Below are 22,946 nucleotides of genomic sequence, written 5' to 3'. Positions count from 1 at the left end.
CAGTTACCCGTAGTAACAGCAAAACACAGTTTAAATTGTACCTTCTCGTTCATTATTTCTCGTTTATAAAAAAATGCTATTTTATTAGTCTACTAAAATGTTGCTAAACGAAAGAATGTGTCGTAATATTTTCTAAATTTGATGAATTTGTACATTATACCATTATAAGTACGTCTTGAGGTAGGTACGTAGGTACTCGTAAATAAGATGCTTTGTAATTTATTGCAGATCAATTATAATGTTTTCAGTGACAAAAAGATAGGTAGGTTTTTCATCAAGCATTTATGATAGATTAGGTAAAGTGGTACTATAGATGATTCGATTACCTAATAATAAATGTTTTCGGAATTAATGCTATAACATTGACCTCGCGCAGAGTATCTGCGCAAGCTGCTATGGCAACGATTACTGCAACAAACGCTCACCAAAGCTATTCCCTTGAAATACACTACTTTGTCAAGTACTATCTGTATCTTAGCAATGAACCACAGCTGTAGCGTATTTGCAAACTCTTGTCTTAAACTTCCAGTGGATCCGATTAGTAAAATGCCGAAGCCCGAGTACGAGCGAAAGGATAAAATTATCACCTGCCAGAATTCCGTGGATTCTTCTTCAAACTCCTCAGTATACGCCGTGAAAGTGAATACGGAGAAAATAAAAGACTTCTATCGCAGCATCCCAGATTACAACGATATAAACCACTTGCCGGCTGAAGAATTTTACTCCACTTTAAAATCTTTACGCCAGAAAAAGAAAGTCATGTTAGAGTTTGCTGTGGATCAGATAGATGACTCAAATAGCGAAAATACTCTAGTTAGAGAAGATGCATATAGCAATCATAATGCAGTGAATGATAAGTCTGTTAAGACAGTTTACAACAGTTCTCTTAGGCGTAAATACAGTGCAGAAAAGAAAGATGCCAGTCGAGATTTCTGTGGAGCTACAAACCTGAATAGAAGATCTAATATCGATACTGCACAGTCATCGAAGAATTTAACAGTATCAGCGATGAAACAACCGCAAAAAAAGTTGACTGTTAGCAACCTCGAAGTGACAATAGACGACGATCCGAAAATGAGCACAAGCAAAAGTAGTTCTATGAAAGAGAAAAACAAAACTAATAAAGCTAAAAGAAACCACTCGGCCTGTTCCATATCGTGGAATGACGATAAAATTGAAACAAAAAATGAAGTTGATCAAAAGTTTCAGAAGTTTTTTGACGGCGCAGAATATTCCAAATTAAAAAAAGTTTATGTAGACGACGAATTCAAAACTCAAAGTATGCCTTCGAGCCCTTTACGAGGAAAGCGTTCCGGGTCTCCTCCAAGGAGACGTAAAAGTATTACTGTACCAAAACCATTTAAAATGACTGAAAGGTAAGTACCTGATATTTTTCAGTTTTCAGTGTCTGCAGTTGCCCTTTGCACTTGAAGAAACGCGAGTCTAAGCAACTCTTTTGACTTCAAATGTAAAAAACAATGACAGAAAAGGAGGTACTTATATGTATTTAATTTTAATAATTTCTAATTGCTTCATCATTGATTGTGATAACAGAGATGAAGATGAGAGAGCCGTAAACGAGTTACGTTGTCTCCAGAAGTCCTTTTCTGAAGACATGCTTCATCGGAAGTGTGATCGAAAGCAATTCCGCACCAGACCGGTGCCCATAGAATCTCGAATCCCTCTTTACGACAAGATTCTTGAAGACCAGGCTATGAGGTTTCCATATTCTTACATGTGCACATTTTATTTATGCTTGTCATTAGATCACCAGTTTGTTTTGAGATCTGTTATCATCAAAAAACACAAGTTTATTCACATACCTTATCTTTATTTTATATCTTACAGGTTGATTTGAGCCTCGGAGAGCTCTACCCTGATTCCTTCTTAATGATTTGCTGCTATAAATAGGTATTTTTTGTTTGTTTTTAGTTTTTAATTGTGTATTACGTTTGCGCTATTTTTATTTTATTTATTATTTTTATCTTATTTTTTAATAGTTACGTATGAGGTAATAAATTAAATGTAACGTAACTATTCTAGACGAGCTATAACCAAAATCAACAGTGAAGCAGAGCTCCGTGCGAAGATGAAACCCTTTAGCTTTACAGAGAGAGAAGAAAGTGGTATTCAGAAGTCTTGCGAGAGAGCAATGAATGTATTGCCTAAACCCAAGAAAAAGAAGAAATTCAGGGCGCGGCCGGTACCTAAAAATCTCTTTTCTAACTATTTTTATGATAAAATGAAGGAGGAAGAATTTTTTCGGTAGGTGTTTGACTCAAAAAATCGGAATTTTAGTAAATGATATTATTTTATTATGAATGTAATTTATAATCACCGCCTCAGGTCTATGAATCGGCGTATTAGATCGGAGGAAATGCTTCGCAATGCCAGCTATCCCGGTACAATGGCGATGAGAGAGCGCAGTAGATTGTCAACTCCGGCAGCCCACAGCGATCTACCGATAGACCCGTCCCCTGGCATCCCGTCCGTCAGTTCTTCCGACAGGCAGAGAGCCCGAAGTCCCATGGAAAAGAGGACCCGATGTGAGAAGTCTGTGAAAGAAGATTTCATCACTACGACCCCTAAGCCTTTCCGGTTCAATACCGCTGATAGAGCATTAAAAAAGGTAAAGAAAAAAAAAATAAAGGCATTTTTTTAAAGGAACTGTAATTTAAAACATACTTACGAGTTTTCTTAACGTTTTGATTATCATATTTAATGAAATAAAACCGGATAACTCATGGCATAAATTGAGTTTAGCTCGACATGTTTCGGGCTGATTCCCGCACGCGCACTCAGTCAGTTGCTAGAAGAAGGGCTACGAATAAACCCGAAACATATCGAGGTAATCTCGATTTAAGACGTGAGTTATCCGGTTTTATTTTGTTAAATATGAGTGAGTTTCATATTCAATACCTAAGTCGCAGAAATTACAGTGTCAGAAAAGTTAGGTAAATCGGCTTCTGATCTGTGAATCCTATGCCTAAATGAAAGGTTATAAGAGAGAGCTAAGATATGCTGATTAGAAAGGCTAAAGGCTCATCATCTCCAGGGCCGGATTTAGAAGTCTGGAGGCCTTGGGGCAGCAAAGGAGTGGAGGTCCCCCCCCTTCGCCCAAACTATGTTCAAAATGAAATGAGGGCCATTGGAGATTTTGACGTAATTACTGATTGCCTGATTGATGAGAACAAATAGAGATGAATATTTAATTGGTTGTTTACTAGTAATTACTCGTCGGAATTTTAAAAATAATAATCCGAAGTCTCTTTTGTGGAGGCCCCGGGGCTGTAGCCTCGTTTGCAATCCCCTAAATCCGGCCCTGCTCCGCTCAGCTACGTTTTAATCACCATTTAGTACCTACCTACCTATGTTTTCGATTGTAACTTTAGGTACTTACTATTTTGTCAGAACTTGTCGATTAATTTGTATTTTTTTTATTCGACTGGATGGAAAACGAGCAAGTGGGTCTCCTGATGGTAAGAGATCACCACCGCCCTTAAACATCTGCAACACAAGGTCTATTGCAGATGCGTTGCCAACCTAGAGGCCTAAGATGGCATAATACCTCAAGTGCCAGTAATTTCACCGGCTGTCTTACTCTCCACGCCGAAACACAACAGTGCAAGCACTGCTGCTTCACGGCAGGATTAGCAAGCAAGATGGTGGTAGCAATCAGACCTTGCACAAGGTTCTACCACCTGCATTTGTATATTAATTTTAATTTACGCATATAGTGAAGTTACGTTATTGCGCTTCCACTTACTTGCGTTTCATTTATTGGGTGGTAAGTAGTAAAGTAGTACAGTCGAGTTCTATACACGCTTCTACGCCGTTAACAATAGTAGCCGTGTTCAGATTTTTTTGAAAAAAATTTTGCTTACATGTTTATGACTGTACCTAGTAAGATGATGCTCAAGACAGAATTATTTTCTAGATGCAAGACGTAGCAAAGAAAATGTCTCAAGAGAGCAAGAGCACCGAAAGCGTTGGAACCAGCGGCGACGTCGGAGTCATGCGCGGCTACTCGGCCCTAGAACTGCGAGCCGCAGCTTCGGGGCGATCGAACTTGGCAGCATTGCTGAGAGCAGAAGCGGTTCGGAGGCGGTTCGAGCTAGACGCAGCCGGCCGCTTGGCCGAGCAGAGGAGGCGAAACGAGATGAGGACACGAGACCGCCTTCTTCGATCCAACCCGGCCTGGCATCTCGTTAAAAACAAGTGAGACGATTGCGAGATGTTCGTTTGTTCAGTTCTATTAAAGAAAAGTTTAATTGTTGGTTGCCAGCTTAGATGAATGATTGGTCTCGCGCAGTCTCGCGCGCTCGCTCGACTAGATACCGCGCTACCTAAAAACAAAAGGTTCGTGAATCGTGAATGAGGTAACTCAATATTGTAGTGTGTGTAGTGTAAGAACGGTGTAAGACAATTTGCAAGGATGCTAGTGTGCGTGACGAATTGTGTTGCCAGCTGGTCCACTGTTACCCGAATTATTGGGAAAAAAATATATTATGCTGTGGTCTATTAAGTTATTGGTTATAAAATGTATCGTGGGAAATACTTAGAAATGAACAAGTAAATGTATTAATATGTTTGTGTATAGGTTAGGCGTAGGTTTCTTCTTTAGAAAAAAGGTAGGTATGTAAGTATATCAATGATCAGGCCTCACTTTTAGTTAAAAAAAATATATTTAAGGACATTTAATATTTACAAATTATTACTAAAAATTCATGGACAGAATCACCAACTAAGAGGTTTTGCGTAGTTAAGATAACACGTTGCTCCTATAGTTAAATCTAATATAATGAACAGGTTAATGAAGACTATTTTTTTTTATTTACAAAATATACATACATACATGCATACATACAAACATACGCTTGAAAAACATAACCTTCCTTCGGGCAGTCGGGTGAAATGTTAACATTTCAGGAAAATGAGTGGAAATACGAAAAATTTTTTTTAGTAATGCAGCTGATTGGGTTTTTCGAATGGAAAGACGAAAAACATTTTTAATTTTAAGACACAATCACCCCTTAATCTGTGCCTTAATTAAATAGTGTCGGGTAACATTTTACCTTCATTGTATATATCACAAAGATAAAGATTAAATAATATAGAACTAGGTTATGTATATATAATAATTACGTTAGATAAATAAAATCAGTTATTAAAATTGATCATCATTTAATGATGATAACAATAAAATTCAATTTATTAAAATCTCAACCACGGGGAATTCGATTCTTGTCTACACGGCAACACTGAATGGCGTATATGGTTCATGTTATTTTAATTTGTAATTTCGAAATTATACGATATTTACTGATGGTATGTGATCTCAGTGTCCTTCTTATTTCTTGTAGTATTATTTTTACGCAGTTTCACTATGCAAACTGGAATTTTACTTCGGTTTATGACCATAATTTAACAAAACATTCGGTACGTGCACTGCAACGCGACTGACTCGGGTACGCCGAATTCGGCGTACTATTTGTTGCCGCATTTGACAAGTAAGTACGCCGGCGGTATCTAGTCGAGCGAGCGCGCGATACGAATCATTCATCTAAAGTTGCCAGATTTATGTGGAATGGATTCTTGGTCACTATTTGGATGATTTTGATTTTTCTTAACCAGGAAATAAAAATCAGGAAGAAAGTGTTGTTCCTGATAACAAAAAATGTGCTTGCGTCTAAACTCGTCTTAGGTCTATTTCCAAATAGGTACATCTTCTTTAACCATGAAACCATAATATGTAATGCAAATGTTTCATTTTGACCACCAGATGGCCTAGTCGTTAGAGAACCTGACTAGTCTGACTACGAAGCTTGTGGTCCCGGGTTCGATTCCCGTGTCGGGGCAGATATTTGAACGAAAAATACGAATGTTTGTTCTCGGGTCTTGGGTGTTTAATATGTATTTAAGTATGGATCTATCTATATAATTATATTTATCCGTTGCTTAGTACCCATAACACAAGCTTTGCTAAGCTTAGGTACTTATTGTCCCGTGATATTAATTTATTTTATTTTACTTATTTATTTTCAGTCACGCAGAAGACATTGCTATGCGGCTGCAAACGCGTCGCGACGAGGAACGAATGAGACGAGAGGAGTTCCTCCACGAGATGGAACTCATGTACGGTAGGGTGCAACAGCAGCCGTTGCTCTTCGAAAGATACTATGCGCCTAGGTCCCATTCAGCTCCTGTCGACTACATTCAGCTATCCCCACGTAAATCTGGCAAAAGAGTCTCTAGAAAGAATAAATCGTATCATTTTAATACTCCTAGCAGATCCCGAAAAGACTCTTTGTATGATCTCAACGGTCACATGTTGGAGTACTTGAATAGAATAGAGAATGATGAGAAATCTTACACCTACTCCGAAGATGTCATTGATAGCCCAAATGGCAAATAGGGGTACTATGTAAGTAAAGCCCTCCTATTCTGAGAGAAGGTTTGTGCCCAGCAGAGGGACGTATATAGGCTGGAGGGATTATATAATTAAAGTGTGGAAGAATAATAAACGTTGTTTATTTGTTCACCAGAATTTCGTCTTTTTATTTTGTCATAACAATGTGAGCGATTTGATTAAGGCATAAATATCTTACAACTAGATGTCTGTCCTTCAAATGTACAATTAAAAGTATCATTACACTAGTCAGAAGAAAATAAGGTCCACTTTAGTTTCATCGGTGCCTAGAATGATATCAGAAATATATACTTACTTAAGGTATAGAGCGAGAGAGAGAGAGAGTTACGAGTTATGATGACGCGTGCCGTGGTTCTTATTGCAATGTCATTAATGTCTAATTTTGACAAAATCACGCGTCTTCGTGGATGGCACTAGGTATTTTTGCGTTTTTATCTAAATTCATGTATCTCGACACGCTAATGCCCAATAGACGACACTCTGCTGTCATCTCTATTGATATAATCTTAAAGATGCCTACTATTGGGACAGCGACGAGCACTCGTACGTTTACCTTAAGCAATTAAACGAAATTTATTTGTGTTGTGTTTATGCTGTAGGTACCTACTAATAAAGCCATTTTTTGGCAAAGGAATGTTACAAAGAATTATAATTAAGTGCTTTGGTAATTCTGTAAACGGGGTTATTCCATTTATTTAAAATTTCTCCTAAACGTGTTGATGTTTAACCACTGGCAACACTTAAATGGACGCCCCATTTACCGCTCCTCGCGTCTCTCCAGATGATGCGAGGCGCTGACATCGGTTGGACGTGCAATATATATTTTTTTGGGTCGAGTGCATTTTCGTGCCAAAAAATTAAATACGAAATAACCCCAACACCGCTAACTCTAGAACCTGATAAGTTACAAGATTGAACTATTAATTTTATGACAAATAATCGTTTTTTGCGAATGACTGTGTCAGTCTAAAAGGCCTAGCTATAGTTTAAAAAATTTTCCCGAATTACCCCTTTAGGGTTATTCCAGTGAAGTGATTCCCGAATAACCCCAGCTTACTTTAGTATGGTAATTGTCTGAGGTATTCAAACTTTCAACTTTTCAAGATTTACATTTTTTTATTTGTGGTGTAAGGGGGCCAACCTCCATCTATGGACTCCAAGCCAACCTTACCTGATCGTGGTGCACCCTGCCGTCTAACAGACTGGGCTCTGGCAGCTGGCTGAATGCGGCATAGCGCAGCCAAAATCGGCACAGTTAAATCTGGATGGGCTGCAGCATCGGCGGTGCAATAAACTGTGCCCTACGATCGCTAACTCGCATGCCCAGTGTGAGGATTATGGGCAAACCCGTACCAGAATGAGCGCACGGCAAAGAGATGGCCCCAGTTCCGGTCGCCCCGCTATTCCTTGCCATAGTAGCGTTCATGGTAATGTGGGGCAGAGGATGCTTAGAATCCCGGGCGATCCAAGGCTATCTAAGTAAACTGACCCTGGCTACGTAGAACGGACGGACTTTTAGGACTCTTCTAGCGCAGTTCGAAGTGGAGCTGGAAAATAAGGTGGCATATTCAGGAGTTAAGTGAAATACATAGAGACGGAGAGGGCACCATCATCTTAGACTCGGGCCATCTTCTGTACTTCCGCGAGGATGATCAAACATCACAGGGTGGCGTAGGGTTCCTTGTTAATAGATCCTTCTCTAACAACATTAAAGAGATCTCCAGTGTGTCGAACAGGGTAGCGTACCTGATACTTCGGCTATCAAAACGATGTAGCATGAAGTTTATTTAGTTGCTTGCATACTTGCTTCTTTGAAATGATTATGGTTCACGCGAGCGAAGCATGCTCACTTGCAAGCTAGCTTAAATGTTTGCTTGCATGCTTGCTTGCTTGCATGCTTGCTTGCTTGCATACTTGCTTGCAAGCTAGCTTAAATGCTTGCTAGCATGCTTACTTGATTGCTTGCTTCATTGAAATGTTTATGGTCACGCGAGCGTAGCCGCGGTAAAGCTAGTTCAAAATATAAAAGTGACATGGCATTTCTAATTGTTTTATATACTTACTAGTATACTCCCGCGGCTTCGCTCCTTTCCCCCTATTCTGCTATTCGGGGCGGAGACAAACTCTACAATCCACACATCAAATCATAGTAATCTGTCCAGCTGTTCTCGAGTTATAAATGGTGTAACTAATCCAGCTTTTTCTATAATGTATGTAGATTTAATATTCCTTTGCGCCAAATTTTGACCACATTGCGTTTGTTTATTTTGAATACAGAGATTGAAAAAATGTAACTATGGATATTACTAACGAAATAAAAAATAAAATGAATGGGGTAATTTAAGCCTAAAAAAAATATGAATCTTGAGCCAAATTATAATAAAGTCCACCTTTCAATAACACGCAGAATAACCCCGCTATATTCCGAAATAGCCCCTGTGCAAAAAAAATAAGTAACTAGTTTTGATTAAATATTTCCATAAATCGATCATATTTTAGAAACTTTTTTATATAGTATCTAGATCGACAGAAATATCCTAAGACTTTAAAGATAATGTACCAACTCGTAGTAATTAAGAAATTACAAACGTCCTGTCAACTCATCAAAAAAGCCATTTTTTGGCAATTACCCCAAAGAATTATTACCCTACTATTGGTATTTTAGTTTTACGAATGAAACTCACATGGGCCCTATTTTCTTTTGAGTACCTAGCAAGTAGGTATAAGAGAAAGTTTCTTTGTAGGCTTTTATCTTATTTAGGTAAGTGTCATGGCAGCGACGCGACTTGTAAATGTATCTAATATAAATAATCACTATGTATGCATTACAAGTATCTTATAACCTAACCTAAACAACAAAAAGTTGGAAAACCCTCGACTTCGTCACTTCAAAGTTCAATATCTCAAAAACGACTAAACTGATTTTGATAAAACATGTCTAAGAACTATCGCTAGAAAACCTGCTATCAAATAAAAACACCACATTCAAATCGGTCCACCCGCTTAAGAGCTACGGTGCCACAGACAGACAGGCACACACATAGCGGTCAAACTTATAATACCCCTCTTTTTGGGTCGGGGATTAAAAAAGGGCGCCCAATGATGACGCGAGGCGATTCCGGCGTTTTCTTGACCGCGCGCTTAATCTCAAGTGTCATTTTTCAAGATAACAATATTTTAGTGGTGCAATTTTGACCCAGTTTCCTTGCGATTTCACTGTTTCTTGTAGAAAAAAAAATTACGAGCTATTGATTTACTTCACGTGAAATTTTGTGAGATTCGGCTCGACACCCTCCACAATGGCCTAAAAACCCAACGTAATTAATTAATGGACGTCCCTAAACTCTCGTATGAAATAGGTAGATACTTACTCGTAAAACAGCCCATTTCTCATCGAAAGTTACAAATACTTATGGACAAGTAGGACAAACCTTGTCTTATTGGAATAAGGCTCACGAGCGTTTTGCCCGCCCGTTCCAGTGTGTTATGAATATTGATGCATACCATAACTATTTGCGTCAACTTCTGATACAAGTAGTTTATCTTTTTAAGTGAAGTATTCATCCTTGTATTAGTAGAAACGGGTCATCATTCGTATGCATCAATATTCATAACACACTGGAACGGGCGGGAAAACGCTATGAGCCTTACCCATTGGTGATTCTACGTTATTTATTATCTTACACAGATCTTACAATGAGAAAATTCATGCTATAAAATCGATGCCAGCTGTGATTTCTGATGCTTGCAATATGGTTGGAAGCGATTTAATTGCTGGTATTGTAGTTAATTATGTATCTAACCATTTTAAGCTCAGCGTAAGATTATAACGTAGTATCACCGAATTACCAACCAAGTATCACCGATAAGCTAAACCTGACTCTTCACAACAATTTCGGTAGCATTGGCACTAATAGTTCTTAGTATCCAGTCCAAGTAGTAAGTTGTCCTTGTGTAAATGCCGGGTAGACCTTCTGCGCCACATTTTGAAGGGCCGAAGCTGGTTACCCCGTAAAGGAACCAATTAAGTTGGTTATTCTCGCTGACCAACTTGACGAGGGAACTGCCGGAGTCTCCGGCGCAGCTGTCCTCACCCTTCCTACCTCCCGCGCATATAGAACTAGACGCAAGTGCGTCAGAAATACGCGGGATTGCCAACCGACAAATTGACATCGGGACTGCATTTAACGTTATTTTTCGTTTAACCACAGCTCTCAATTCTGAAAATAAGTTAATTAACAAGTCAAATAATGTTTGCAAGCAATCAAGAATTGAGTTGTTTTAGTGTCGGATCGAAACCAGTATTTTCAACTGAAACCGAACCAGAAACCGAATTTCGGTTTGCGTATCAGTATTGTTTGAAACCGAAACTTTATTCGAGGGCTATTCTAATGTAGGTACCTATACCGAGTGATTCGCGAGACTGAGCAGGACCAACCCTACACCCTCATTAATTGATATGGATCGTTCACACTCATATGTACCTAAGTAAAATCGGCACATTTTTAATTGCGATGTGACCATAAGTACTTAGTTTTCAATAAAAAAAAAGTTAATCTCACTAATGCGGCATTAGTGAGATTAACGTTTATTGCTGGTACAATTATAATAGTCTTAATTTAACGGATCCGTTATGGTTGGTCTTGCTCAAGTTTCCCTAATCACCTGTATCATTAAAGTGTTCATTTTAAGAATAGAAAGGTAATTAACTGAAACTTTAATAAAAGGCATGGATGTATTCTATTTCATATAGTTTACCACATCTACTAGCTAGTAGCTTTAGCTACTTATGTAGGTAAGCCACGAAAAATTTGCTAATGCACGGGTGGCACGGAGTCATTCGACGACGCCGATTGTTTCCGAACGCAGCACAAAAGCTCATGAATCCAGTTTCGGCAACCGAAACTCTAGTTTAACTCCGAAACTTTCGAATTCCGAGTGTCCGGTCGGACACTAAATATCACTCTTTTAACGACCGATGTGCCGTGTAATTAACAGCAATCTACAAGCTGGTTGGAATTGGAAAACAATCTGGGTAAGAATCCCTTGAGGAACAGAAATGACTTGGGCGAGCTCGAGTAAGGATGATTATTACATGAATACGTACCATATTCTGTTCGACCCCAGCCTCCCGTTACGTAACTGTTGTCCAGATCGTAATCCTTCCGAGCGACGTATTCCGTAGTTGGCAAGCAAATTGGTCGAACGAATTCTGAAAAATGGCCATTTTATTAATATCTAAATACATATCTAAGAGTAGCTTACAGAATGATTGACTGACTGACTAACTGACATATCAATGCACACCTCAATGTACTGAGTCTAGGAACTCGAAATTTTGCCTATTCCTTATTTTATGAGTCCCTAAGGAGTGACACAGGGGATTTATTCGGAACATCGAAACAGCTGAAGTTAAAGTATATTAAGTATGTATGTCGCAGGGATATGATAAAAACAGGGATTTGATCAAATTCCTCAGGGATTTGATCAGGTCCTGGGAGATGATAAAAAAACATCGCGTTGTATAATTTCTCTTGCGGAATTCAGTGATTTGATCAAGTCTTCGAGCCGTTTAGGGGAATGATAGAATTATAGCAATAGCTGATGGATTTCTTAATTTCCCTTAGCAATTTGATTAAATCTCTGACCTGTTTTAGGGCAAAGATAAAACGAGTTATTTAAGTCAACTAGATTCGAACATTTTACTAAACACATCTAGTGATTTGATAGTTTTGTTAGCTTTTCGGTGAAGGAATACATCGTGAGGAAACCTGTATATATCTGCGAAGAAATTCAAGGATGTATGCGAACCCGCTCTGCGAACAGCTCAGGGATGATGAATTCCATCGGCCATTGCCATAATTCTATCATTACCCTAAAACGCCTCGGAGACTTGATCAAATCACTGAATTACGCAAGGGAAATGATACAATGCGATGTTTTTAGGGTTCCGGAGCCAAAATGGCAAAAACGAAACCTTTATAGTTTCGTCAAGTCCGTCTGTCTGTCTGTCCGTCCGTATGTCACAGGCAATTTACTCGAAAACTACAACATGTATATGAATGAAATTTGGAGTACAGATGTCTTGTCAAAGCCGCTATTTAGTTTTGTAGTTAAATTACAAAAATAAATATTTATAGGGGGGGGGGCACTCCATACACGTAACAAAAATTTTAAAAAATATATTTCAACTCACATCAACGTGTGGCACATAGTTCGACAGCTCTTTTGAAAATATAGTAAGGTTTCTCAAAAACTTTTTATATTAAGTGAAGATTTCCGGAAATAATCACTCCCAAAGTGGCAAAAATTGTGCCCCCCCCTCTATCTTGTAAACCGTTTGTCCAAAAAATGTGCAAAAAATATAGAAAGGTAACGCTTAGTAAACACTTTCAACGAAAATTGGTTTAAACATGATCGGATATACCGTAGTTGAATTATTACCGAAAAACTGCGCTTCTTAACAAAAGGACGTAAGTGCCGTGAAGATACGCTATTTTTCTGCTAATAGATTTTAAGACTGTAACAAGTGTTTTACTTGTGTTATAACGCACATAATAAAACTTGTTTTTTTTCGTAATGGCTACGGAACGCTATCTTCGGCGTGTCCGACACGCTATTGGCCGGTTTTTTATCATCTCCCGGGACTTGATCATATCCCTGTTGTATTTGGTCAAATCCCTAGATAGTTTAGGGATGTCATCAAATCACTAGACGTGTTTAGTAAAATGTTCGAATCTAGTTGACTTAAATAACTCGTTTTATCTTTTCTTTAAAACAGCTCAGGGATTTGATCAAATTGCTAAGGGAAATTAAGAAATCCATCGGCCATTGCTATAAGTAATTCTATCATTCCCCTAAAACGGCTCGGAGACTAGATCAAATCACTGAATTCCGCAAGGGAAATGATACAACGCGATGTTTTTTTATCATATCCCGGGACTTAATCATATCCCTGAGGAATTTGATTAAATCCCTGTTTTTATCATATCCCTGCGACATATATACTTCTAACTTTCATTGTTTTTAAATATTAATACTCAATACTCAATATTTTATTGCTTTTCCACAATGTATGGTTACAGATGTTACAAAGAGATTATGTGATCATCATGGACCCTGTTGGGCACAGCAATATTTATACAAGAGGGCAGCTTTTATATAATTAATAAATTTTATCTTATAGCTAAATAACACAATCAAATTAAACTGACTTACTTTTATGAAATTCTTAATCAATTAATATTACATCATGTCCCTTTTATCTATTAGGATTATTTATTAACATTATGTTAAATTTATCATCTATCATCTAGGTATTAATTGTTAAAAGCGTGAAATAATAAATGAACTGTAGGCGCAGTAGTTCGTAGCGTGCGATGTTCATCATGTACGAAATATTGTAATTATTGAAGAAATAAACTTTAGATACGCAGTACGCACTAAGAAGAACTGAAAATAATACCTGTGAAATTAACGGGGGTTGCCAATCGTAGCAGAGCAATGTCACCAATTATCAATTTTCTATTATAGAACGGGTATATAAAAGAGCTTTCAACTTCAACGTCCTCCGGTGGGTCGCTGCAATCATCACCTACGCAGTCAACGTCGGTCTCAGTGTCCCATTCACCCAGACGGACTCCTATTCTGAAAAAAGTGACAAGTATGAACAACGAAACCATCATGTAATTGGGTTATGTGTGTAATTCATCTATCATACCATGTGTAGGCGCTTTGAGTATGATTCCTATACTTCTGATAGTAGTAGGTATTTTTCAGACGGCTACAGGAATTAAATTCATTTACTACTTCTATGACCCCCCCCCTCCAAATCGTACACGTCAAATTGAAAAATCTTTGAAAAATTTACAAAATAAAAAGCAATGTTTTGCCCCTTGCATATTGTATTATTATTAGTGACCTACCTCCAAAATTTCAGGCTGCGACCGCGCCTGTTAGGAAGCGGTTTCATTTCTTTGGGTTGTCCAGACGTAGAGTGATAATAATTTTGGTCCAAACTTTTTTTTTTTCATTAAATACAAGGACTTTAAAAATCTTGGTTGATTTATGTTACCTAATGGCCAATATTGCCATCGACTGCAAAGTACGAGTATGAAAAAATAATACTCAATGTATTTAGAGGTATTTAAGCTTTGTGTGTTTGTTACCTATTTTTGTTTTAATGTAACCTCTGCTGTAAAACTACAACTCAACACTATTTTACTTTATATCCCAGGATATCAGGTCCGGATTAACCATTAAGCAAAGCAGACAATTGCTGTGCCTAGGGGCCCCGCACGCGCACATAAGAAAATGTTTCATAGAGTGAAAATTGTATTTGTGTCCTCAATGACACAATAACTATTTATTATTATAGTTGCTTTTTTTCGACGCATGCTCTCAGTTGATCTGATGGGACTAGACTTGAAAAGAGCTGTTCGAACGGCTGAAATGGGGCCTCGAGAATTGCATTGCCTAGGGGCTCCAACATGGTTAATCTGACTCTGTTCTGTAGGGCATGAATATAATTAAGCATTACTCACATCTGCAGACCTTCCACGCAATGACCTGCAGTGACCACGTAGCGACTACTTATCAGGGAACCATGACAAGCGTAAATCGGTTTGGAATCTGTAAAGTAAAAGACAATTTGTGAATTTCCATTGTCAAGTGTCACTCAATTGATTATCAGTGAGTTATCATGACATATTAAATTAAATTTTAAACCTTCCAAAGTCTGATCAAACAAATCAGAAAAGGATCATGATGAGAGTATGTAAAGCATATGAAATTAAAAAGGAAAACGATTACGGTTCTGTTTGATTGAGAATTATTAGTACATAATTTAAGAGTAAAATAAACACATGTCAAAATAAGGTATGCAAGGATTTTGTGTAACGGCTACGGAACCCTATCCTGGGCGTGTCCGACTCAGCCGGCTTCTTTAAAATTAGGTGACTAGGTGAATTAGGTGATTAGGTGACTTACTTCTAAGATACTTGATACGCGCCAACCACGGCAATTCGTCCAACCCCGCTACTTGACCTCCATAAATCCTGTCGGATATGGTGTCCAATCCACATTCGTTTCGATTTGGTAAGATATTAGCTGGATACGAGCTCGGAAAACGCTTTGCGCTAGGTGGTGTAATTGGTGCAGTAATTTGAATTTGGTTAAAGGCATCCGTTGTCTGAGCTTCGAATTGAGAGTTGCCAAAATCTGTAAAGGGTCGATCACGATCCACGGTAGGCGAAAATTCATTTTTGGGTGATGATTTAATTTGCTTTTGGGTACTATCTGAAGTTAGTACTGTAAATCTAGTTGGCGGAGGTTGCGTTGGCGCAAAAGTTAGTCTTGCACTTGGGTCTGGTGGTAACTTGACAGAATTTTCTGATTGGTTAAAACTTTTATTAGTTGTGGTTTTCTCTGTAGTATTCTTGAATGTTAGCGCTTCATCCGTTCTGTTTGTTACACAGCATACCTGTTGATCGCAAGTACGGCATAAATAATACAACTTTGGTCATGCCTATTTATACGTATACGTATTCAGCTGATTAAAAGTGTTAGACTGTGCTTGATTTTTCTAAATTTTTTAATTTGATGTCGTAGATACCTTTGAGTCCAATTTGTCGAATCCACAAGTTATACTTTTTAAAGTTTCCACGTCTCTTATGCTTAATAATTGCACTGCACGGGAGCAGAGTTGTAACGAAATACATTCTCCCTGGATGTCATCTGTTATGTTGCATTTATTTAGAGATTGGTCGTCGTTTTCTGGAAAAATAATAAGCTTATAAGCTATTTAGCAAAAATGATGAGTTTTTACGAGCACATATTTGAATATCGAAATTTAAAATATCTTAAGTTAAAACGTCGACGGTCAAAATATCGAAAATCAAAATATCGAATGATCTAAATATCTACTATCATTATATCGACGTCTGGAATTCCTAAAACCGAAATATCGAACGGCTAAAGTATCGAAAGTTCAAAATATCTACAACCGAATGATCGATATATGTTAATATCGAAACACAAAATATCAACTGTCACAAAACCAAATATTAAAATATCGAAAATTGAAATAACGAAATATCTTAATATCAAGAAAAATGCATAGAACTCGATTCTGGCACTTGCCGGCCGCTGCCGCGGCACGCTCGCTCGGCTCGTGCTTGTTTTGGTCACGGTTGAACCTAACCGCTCCTCCTCGCTGCGCTCGTCGTCGCACTTAAGTTTTAGATTAGATTACTTAGTACCTAAAATTCAAAACGGAAGTCTTATTAATTCAACCGAAAAGTTTAGGTGCGACGACGAGCGCAGCGAAGAGGAGCGTGTTAGGTTCAACTGTGGCCAAAACAATCACGAGCCGAGCGAGCGAAGCGAGCGTGCCGCGGGAGTGGCCGGCGAGTCCACGGTTAAATTTCGTATCAGTAATCGACTATTGTACCCTTCGGTATTATAGGCATTCGATATTTAGAATTTCGACCTTAGAATCCTTCGAAATTTCAATTTTCGATATTTTATCCGTCGATATTAGGATTTTAGAAATTTTAGCATTCGATAATTGTACCATTCGATAATTTATACTTTCGACATTTTGAATTTCGACCTTATGATCGTTCGACATTCTGATTTTCGATATTTTGACCGTCGACGTTTTAACCTTAGATATTTTGAATTTTGATATTCAAATACGTGCCCGTTTTTACATATTTTGATACGCTATAAGTAAGTATAATTTTAATAAGTACCCAAGATGAAAATTGCTAATGTCGTTAATAGCTTCAAACAGAAGATGGCTTTGGTTTTTCGTTTTCATTAAATCTCCAGGAAAACGAAGAATACCGAGAAGTTCCGAGCGGCATTAACATTCTAGTTAATTCAATTAATTTTTTTAGATACTCAAGCATTAAGTACCCAACCCAATCAGTATGATCGTAAGCTTGGTAATTTTAACTTTTTAAGTACTAAAATTAAAACAAAACTTAACTAACTGCTCTTAAAGTAAATGCACTATAGGTACTTATTTGGCTTGAAAAATTGCATTTTAAATACCTATACGTATTTATTTTGTATGAATATGGCAACCCAAAATATTACGAGCTCAGTCTGCGACTTCTGCGAGTCAAAGTCGTAACACCGCTGGCTAGCTCATAACTAGGTAATTTGTTGTATATGTTAGGTAATTAAGTATATGTCTTCAACTATGCGTTCAACTTGAAAGATTTTTACGATCTGTGATTATAACTGATTATACAGGTAATATTTGTAGGTAAGTTTGCAAAGTTATGTGATTTCGTTTTGACACATTTCTTATTTTATTTTACCTGTGTACATACGTAGGTCCTTATTTAATACTCTTTGCATACCTATAGTTCAAACAAATAAACGTTGCCCCAATAAATAACTATCAGATTTTTTTGATATTTACTGTGAAAAGACTACAGTGGGTCACGATTTACCCAACCGGTGCAACATGCAGTAACAGTCCTAAGCTGTATTTAAGAAAGGACACGCATTCGCGCATTTGACTAAGTACGTAGGTATAATATATGACAATGAAATAATTGTTGAGCGACCTGTCTACACTTTAAATATGAATACTCCTATACATATTAAGTATATACATAATGATAGTGATGCAAACTCATGAACCTTTTAGTTACTCTAATCGTATTTACTTATGCATACTTTATTATATTATGCAGATAAAATAAAGGTGTGCTGAATATTACCTACACTGACTCAGACTTCTAATTAACTACGTCGAACAAAATTGACTACACGAATCTATGTAAATAACAAAAAAAACGAGGAAAACCCAAACCAGTCACCCGCGACATTGATGTTGAACTATAATAATTTTATGACACTGCAGCTTATTGTGAAATTGAGTCCCATTATTTTTGATTCGTACTTACGTGGTGCTCCTAAAGCGAGGACACTGAGTAGGATGCAAACCCGTATGAATATAAACATGTTGTTGTTGGTAATTAAACAGGTTGAGCGACGTGCCGCTTCGCGCGTTCTCGGTACAGACTGCTCGGTCACTGCAGAGCTTCGCTAACTGTCGGAACTTCGGACTAGTTTCTCTGTATTTATCCGCTGATTATGTCGCGTCGCTTGCGCCTTAACGTAACTACTTGTACCTACTATTACTTATTCTGTGACGTAACGGAGGTTAAGGGTTTTCCCACCAATTCGAGCTAAGGTGCATTCGGGTAATCCCGAAAATCGGGTAATTCTAATAATGTAAATTTTCTACCAAACTCGCCATTATTTTTTAGTCTGGCATTTCTAACCTAGCCGCCATGTTCATCCGCTCCCCCGCCTCGGCTGATTTAAGTCGCTACAAGTGAGCGTACGTGTGGCATGCGTCATTTTCTGAGAAAAGTAAAATTTCCCGCATTTTTGCATTTTTGGAATTACACGAACAAAAATATCTTTGAAATTTGGTAAGTATTTGACTTGATTGTTTTTGTTTTCGATAGTTTTTCGTTTTTGTGTAATGCTGAATAAGTTCAGTACCGTATAGCTCAAGAATTTTTGATTTTCCGGAATTAGCCGACGAGGGTAATTCCGTATGAAAAATAGTTCGGAATTTTCCAAAATTTATTTACCATACAAAAGGTCAGCGGCTCTCTACATTGTTTCGCGTGGAAAAATTGATGACATATTTTGTACAGTACTATATAAAGTATTATTTCAATAATATTTTTTGTAAACATATTACTAGCTGAACTCATTCCAATTTTCAAAACTAAAATTTGTTCACTCAAATCCAATAATTCATTCATTCATTCATTCATTAATTCCACTCACAAAATTGACATTAAGATAAATTTGAAAAACAACCCTTGATTTGAGGCCAAAAAATTATTTCCATATTTTTTGCAGTCCATATGTGCAAAAAAAATTAAAATATTTTTTTGCCCAAATCTATGCAAGATCCAGAAAAACAATTACATTCACTAATTGTAGGACAAGCTGCTGCCATTTTTTGTTGAATCATTAGTTTACGTAATGGTTACGGTTACGGCGGCGGTGGAAAAACGCTATTAGCCTGCTCTATTTATACTTAAGACTGCTTGAGAATACCTGTAAACGTCATATCAACGTCAAATCATGTGCGTGCCAGAAATTCATAAAAAACCATCGATTTATCTCCGACAATGACGATCTTCCATATAAAGTTTCATCCCCTATTTCACCCCCTCACAGGAAGAATTTTAAAAAACGTGGGAACAAATATCTATATTTGTCTCTTATCACGTGCCGAAATGGCAAGTTTAATAAAGATTTATCGATTTATCTTCGATAATGATGACTTTCCATACTGATAAACTTTCATCCCCTATTATATCCCCTCACAGCTCGAATTTTCGAAAAAGCTTAAACAAATATCGACTTATTTCTTATGGAGTGCCGAAATGGCAAGTTTAATAAAGATTTATCAATTTATCTTCGATAATGGCAACCTTACATATTAACTTTCATCCTCTATTCCATCCCCTCACAGGTCGAATTTACGAAAAAGCTCAAACAAATATCGACTTCTTTCTTATTGAGTGCCTAAATGCCAAGTTTCATGGTTTTATCTTCCACAGCGACGCACTTCCTCCATATAAACTTTTATCTCCTATTTCAACCCCTTAAAGCCTCTTTTTCGCAATAGCCAATAGCCTATGTTCTTTCCCAAGGTCTATTCTATCTCTGTACTAAATTTCATTAAAATCGGTTTAGCGGTTTAGGCGTAAAAGCCTAACAGACAGACAGACAGACAGAGTTACTTTCGCATTTATAATATTAGTAAGGATTGCTTTCTTAGCAATTACCTAACTTTGAGAGCTTCTGCCTTCTTGTCGGGTAATTCCGAAATAAAAGTATACCATAATTAGCTGTACGCAACTCGGTGACCCACACCAAGATATTTTTGTTGGGAGTGTAATTTCGAACGAAAAAGTAATATGTACCTTATGCTATAAGCCAGTAAAACTCAATGTTTAATGTCATTCGGAATTACTCGAACATACATCGGAATTAGACTCGAGTGAAAAAATAAAACCTACTTTTGAAAACATTTAGGTATTGCTACCAAAAGGATAGTTTTTTTCGCAATGTCTTAAGTTTATGTTTTAGTTTATTTCATTGAAGACCCACTAATTTTATACTTGGTAAAATAAACTCTACCCAATTTTGACTAGACAACAAAAATAACACATATTGCGAACTCGTCTAAAATTCATTCGGAATTACCCGAATGCACCTTATTTATAACGTTTGCAATGACGTAAGAGAGATTTTATAGGAATTATGTTTTAATGCTAAAAATAGGGACAATTGCTAATTTAGGAAAATACGTTACGCTAGGCATACCATTTCAAAATTCACATTATTCTAATTTTAAGCTGGTAAACGCTATTAGCCCTTTGGGCACAATGCCACGGGCCATTTCTAGATTTAATTTAGTTATTAGTTTTAATTTAGTAATTTAATATTTTCCTTTCTTATTTCATGGATTTTTTTTGCGTAATATCTTCTTTGTTATCTGTGTAGGTAAGGTTGCTTTGTTTGTTTTTAGGTCTGACTTGGCTAGTTCTCATATACGAATTATTATTAAGTACCTACTAAAACTTGACAACTTGCGAAGGCTATAATGAAAACTAGCCAAGTCCGACCTTAGGCTTTCACATATTATCCTAAGTTATAAGAAGAAAAAATGATATTTTAAGTTGTTATAAAATATTTTATATTGTTATAGGACTGACCATTGAACTTCGCTCTCATTTCACATTTATGTTTTGATGGGATATCTACTTTTTATACAGAAATATATTAAATTTAAAATTTATAATGAAATGATAAAAATTTAAGGTACCTACTTAATACGTTTGGGCCAAGTTCGATGCGGATGGGTCTTGAGTAGGTTTTATAGTATTTGATTATTTTATTTATTATTATTTTTCTTTCTTTTCCTTTCGTTTAGATTTTTTTGATATTTTGTATTTTTTTATTGTATAATTGTTTTGTTTTTAGTGTTATTTATTATTATTTAATTAATGTTGGTTTTTCGTGATTAGATAGATAAATAAATTATGATGTAAATGTGACTATAATCTTCAATAAATAAATCTTTGATATTCGAGGTGAAAGTCATTAAAAAATCCGTTCGTGTGAGAAACGATACTTTAATTGAAAACTTATTAACAACGCAAAATTGTTGAGGACTTTCTGGTGTTTCATCATCCGTTCCACTTCACCTCACCATATGCGCATTGCGGCGACGAGTATTAAATTGCTTAGAAACTATTTTAAAGTAATGAATTCTCAACCAAGTGTCTTCCTCATCAGCTTCCTTCACTTCACCAAATAGTGATTTCCAAGAACAAACGATCGAGTTACTACTAAGTAAATATACTTACCTAAATTACCTTTGGTGACCCTACAATGTTTGAAGAGTTCCCTCAATTTCCCCAGGATCCACGTATCAGTTCCTGATTTAGTGGCAATGGGACCTGGTGAAAATATTCCCATTCGAATCCTACTAATAATTATAAATGTGAAAGTTTGTGAGTGAGTGAGTATGTTTGTTACTTCTTCACGCTGAAACAGCTGTACGGATTTGGATGAAATTTGGCAAAAAGTTAGTTTATAACCTGGATTCCTACAGGATAGGGAATCTCGAAATAACAACCGATGGGCTTAGAGTCATGAAATTTGGTATATAGGTAGCTGGACGTCTGTAATAACACAGGATGGTTACCTAATGATTCGCCGACTATTTTTAGGCAGATTATTGATTGGCAGACAACGTGTCGCCGAGTAACGGTACGCCGATGAATTTAGGTATTGTTTCCCAGACTAACGTTTCGTAATTCAACCTTTAGCAGACTATTCACTTGGCATAAGAGGCAGTAAGCCGAACAACCATTAATCACAGAAATTCGTTTAGCCTATTAATCACTACACATTTTGCACGTTTGGTCGAACAACCTTTCGCTTTTGTAACGGTTGTTCAGTGTGCAAATCAACTTTTCGCATCTTTCCGTTTCGCATGGGGAATGTCATTCAATACCGCGAATATGTATTGATTACACTATGGCCTAATTGGCATTTTTACACGCCGTCCTCACTGCGGATTCTTTATAATTTTCTTATGTATCCACACAAGTTTTAAACGTATAACGCAAGTAATAAACGTATTTTTGACTATCATTTGTATTTATTTTACATTGGAGTCTAAACAAACCAAGTCGCTAGCAGTTCGGTTCTGGAACTTCGCCGGTCGCTGCCGCGGCACGCTCGCTTCGCTCGGTTGGCTCGTGCGTTGTTGGTCGCAATTCTACCTAACACTCCTCCTCACTAACGCTCGTCGTCGCACCTAACTACATTTTGATAACAGCTAGTATATAATAGTCAACTCAGTAAATTCCTTCTTGTCTTTTGGCCGATTTTATCTACGCGTATTACGAAACTAAAATCGACTAAACATTAAGGGGCTGTTTCACCATCC

The 22,946-nt window shown here is 37.2% G+C and overlaps 2 protein-coding genes across 5 annotated transcripts; one reads left to right on the top strand and one right to left on the bottom strand.

Moving 5' to 3' along the window:
• The first annotated feature begins 94 nt into the window (after positions 1-94).
• LOC141432682 (uncharacterized) lies at positions 95-7,089 on the top strand. 4 transcript variants are annotated; one of them, XM_074094387.1, is made up of 7 exons: positions 95-180; positions 530-1,376; positions 1,555-1,719; positions 2,044-2,265; positions 2,347-2,629; positions 3,938-4,218; positions 6,046-7,089. In XM_074094387.1, exons 2-7 carry the CDS (start codon positions 547-549, stop codon positions 6,413-6,415), a joined length of 2,151 nt encoding a protein of 716 aa, XP_073950488.1. In that variant the 5' UTR covers positions 95-180; positions 530-546; the 3' UTR covers positions 6,416-7,089. The 4 variants fall into 4 exon arrangements, with proteins under 4 accessions (XP_073950488.1, XP_073950489.1, XP_073950487.1 ...); XM_074094388.1 differs by having other exon boundaries at positions 137-184; XM_074094386.1 differs by lacking the exon at positions 95-180 and having other exon boundaries at positions 426-1,376.
• Positions 7,090-9,074: 1,985 nt separating this feature from the next.
• Positions 9,075-18,588, bottom strand: LOC141432680 (CLIP domain-containing serine protease HP8-like). Its single transcript, XM_074094385.1, has 7 exons — positions 18,355-18,588; positions 16,044-16,204; positions 15,419-15,911; positions 14,974-15,061; positions 13,896-14,077; positions 11,538-11,642; positions 9,075-10,650 (listed from the first exon to the last, which is right to left on the bottom strand). The coding sequence occupies exons 1-7, from the start codon at positions 18,410-18,412 to the stop codon at positions 10,301-10,303; spliced, it is 1,437 nt and encodes a 478-aa protein (XP_073950486.1). The 5' UTR covers positions 18,413-18,588; the 3' UTR covers positions 9,075-10,300.
• Between the last annotated feature and the right edge of the window lie 4,358 nt (positions 18,589-22,946).

Source organism: Choristoneura fumiferana, chromosome 11 (genome assembly GCF_025370935.1).
Source record: "Choristoneura fumiferana chromosome 11, NRCan_CFum_1, whole genome shotgun sequence".
Classification (NCBI taxonomy): Eukaryota; Metazoa; Arthropoda; class Insecta; order Lepidoptera; family Tortricidae; genus Choristoneura; species Choristoneura fumiferana.
The sequence above is the reverse complement of the archived record's forward strand: the minus strand, read 5'-3'. Positions and strand labels throughout refer to the sequence as shown.